Here is a 2,952-nt window from a genome sequence, read left to right as displayed (position 1 = left end):
AAGTGATCCATCAGACTTGGCCTCCCAAAGTGCTAGAATTATAGGTGTGAGCCACTGTGCCTGGCCAACAAGGTATCATTTTGAGTAGATTTAAAAATCATAAATCCTAAACTAAGTGGCACAGAGCTCTCCACAGAGACACAATAATACATCATAAGGTGAGGGAGAAGTGATGAACAGAAAATTTTAAATGCCCAAGGTAGAAATGAAAGTATTTCACACAAATGTGTGAAGAAATTTACCAGAGTTATGTGTAGAGTTGGCCAAGACTATCACTCACTACAAACAATAAAAATCCATTTTTAACCTTATATTTTAATCTATCTTTGAATCAGAGAATGACAAAGAATGGTGATTTTCACTGACCTCTGTCCAGTAAAAGAAAACACGACGTAGAGAGCAATGTCAAATGACTAAATTCTTCTTACCATGAGTAGATCCCACTGACCATGTCATAGTTCTGACATGAAGTGTTCACGCTGCTGGGCCCAGCTGCTTTAGAGATAAGGAGCACCACCAAGCCCCTCAACTGGAGGCTATTCCGGCTGTCATGTACAAGCCCCCTGACAACAAGTAAAGAAGGAAGAAGATTAATACACCCTCACAAGATCATCAGATAACTTAGAAAACTGCTACAAAATGCCCACACTTCTAAAACTGGACAATGAGACTGACTGAAAAGAAACAGGGTCAGGGAGGAAAATTAATGTGAGGATGCCATGAGTTCAGGAATCAACTAGAGAAATCTATGGCTGGGTTGTTGTTGTTGTTGTATTTTTTGAGACAGGATTTTGCTCTGTCATCCAGGCTGAGTGCAGTGGCACAATCTCAACTCACTACAGCCTCGACCTCCTGGTCCTAAGTGATCCTCCCACCTCAGTCTCCCTAGTAGCTGGAACTATAGGCGTGTGCCACAATGCTCAGCTAATTAAAAAAAAAAAAAAAGAGTCAGAGTCTTGCTATGTTGCCCAGGCTGGTCTTGAACTCCTGGACACAAGCAATCCTTTGGGAGGCCTTAGCCTCCAAAGTGCTGGGATTACAGGCGTGAGCCACCATGCCCAGCCCATGGCTAGTTTTAAAAGTGACAATCTCGCTGGTGGCAGTGGCTCACGTCTGTAATCCCAGTGCTGTGGGAGGCCAAGGTGATCAGATGAGTCTAGGAGCTCGAGACCAGCCCATTCAAGACGGTGAAACCCTGTCTCTACAAAAAATAGAAAAATAAGCTAGGCATGGTGGCATGTGCCTGTAGTCTCAGCTATTCAGAAGGCTGACGAGGGAGAATCACTTGAGGCCAGGGTTGGGGGGGTGCTAAGGCTGCAGTGAGCCATGATGGCGCCACTGCACTCCAGGTGGGGAGACGGATTGAGACTCTGTTTCAAAAAAAAAAAAAAAAAAAGTGACAATCTCACATTTGAGGCTTGCTCTCTCCTCTGTCTGGGTCTCCCCACTGTCTATACCCTATCTCACAATCTTAATCATTTGCTCTGGTAACAAGAAGAACCCATAGTCTTAAACTGTTTGTGACAGTTGACAGAAAATGACATATAAATCACATTGCTTGGATGAAGTGATACTATTTGGTGATGGTGGTGATAAACAGGAGTAGTAAAAAATGATTTGTTTTCACAGGTAGAGAAGAAGCTCAGAGAATGAAAGGATTAAACCAAATTCAAAAGACTCAGAAATTTATTTGGTAAGTAAATGAAAGTGAATGCCATAGCAAAAATGTTGCCATTTCTTATTACTTACAAGCATTATAATTCTAGGCAACAACAAGGCGTTAACTTAGAATGTGGCATATCATTTGCCATGAGGACTGAACTTTTATAATTTCTGCTATACCTGAAGCTAGAAATACTTCCCAGGAATACATTTTCTTTTTAAAGTATTATAAATGGTTGCCATACAAGAACTAAATGGCATCATTTAAGAAAATTAGAAAACTATGGGCAATATATTACAGTAAAGTCATATTCAGAATAATGCTCATGAACACTAATCAAATAGATTACAGCATACATAAATAATATACAAGTACAGTTTTGAATGTTGTAAGAAAATATTAAAATCAGTGTTATAATACTTGACTGAATTATCAAGGCTTCCTTGTTGAGTTTTGAACAAAGAATCAATTTAAATTAATTAAGGTAACATAACCAAAATAATGAGTTAGTCCATTACTTAAGAAAAATTTTGGTTGGGTATGGTGGCTCATGCTTGTAATCCCAGCACTCTGGGGGCCTGAGGGGGGTGGATCACCTGAGGTCAGGGGTTCGAGACCAGCCCAGCCACCATGGCGAAACCCCATCTCTACTAAAAATACAAAAATTAGCCAGGCGTGGTGGCGGGCACCTGTAATCTCAGCTACTCAGGGGGCTGAGGCAGGAGAATTACTTGAATCCAGGAGATGGAGGTTGCAGTAAATTGAGATCGAGCCACTGCACTCCCAGTTTGGGTGACAGAGCAAGACTCTGTCTCCAAAAAAAAAAAGAAAAGAAAAAGGAAAATCTTTGCCCCTCCAGCCTCCCAACAGAAATTCTTAAAAGGGCCCCCTTTTACCTTTCATTAGTTTCAAAATAAGACAAATCATTAGGTTCTCTGCAAAGTAACAGCTGTAGTTTTCTCTGCTTATATTTTGTTCTTAACCAAGTAGGCAATCTTCAGCAAGTTAAAAGGGTTTTAACTGATTTTTTAAAAGAAATTCTAATTTCCTAGGAAAAGGAAGTTAAAGTAATACAGTTACATCACAACAGAAACAAATAATCATCAGAAATGTCCCAAACTCTTTACTGTCATGTAACAATTTGCTTAAATCCTATGGCCCTGAATTTTAGGGAGGTTGGGAGGCATCCTATTATGGAACACGAAAATGTAAAAGAAGAGCTTTAAAAAAATTTTTTTTGCTAGAATTACAACTTTTAACTTAGGCTACTAGATTCTTATTTATGTATT

At 39.7% G+C, this 2,952-nt stretch overlaps 1 protein-coding gene across 1 annotated transcript in view; it reads right to left on the bottom strand.

Moving 5' to 3' along the window:
• Window positions 1–410: 410 nt before the first annotated feature.
• PDSS2 (decaprenyl diphosphate synthase subunit 2) overlaps window positions 411–2,952 on the bottom strand; it is a 116,768-nt gene continuing 114,226 nt past the window's right edge. Inside the window, exon 2 of the mRNA XM_017878761.1 lies at window positions 411–563. Within this exon, the coding sequence (XP_017734250.1) occupies window positions 425–563 (139 nt within the window). The 3' untranslated portion in view covers window positions 411–424. The remainder of the gene's footprint in view (window positions 564–2,952) is intronic.

The sequence above is a fragment of the Rhinopithecus bieti genome, unplaced genomic scaffold, assembly GCF_001698545.2.
Source record: "Rhinopithecus bieti isolate Rb0 unplaced genomic scaffold, ASM169854v2 scaffold_11508, whole genome shotgun sequence".
NCBI lineage: Eukaryota > Metazoa > Chordata > Mammalia > Primates > Cercopithecidae > Rhinopithecus > Rhinopithecus bieti.
This window is presented reverse-complemented; position numbering and strand designations above follow the sequence as displayed.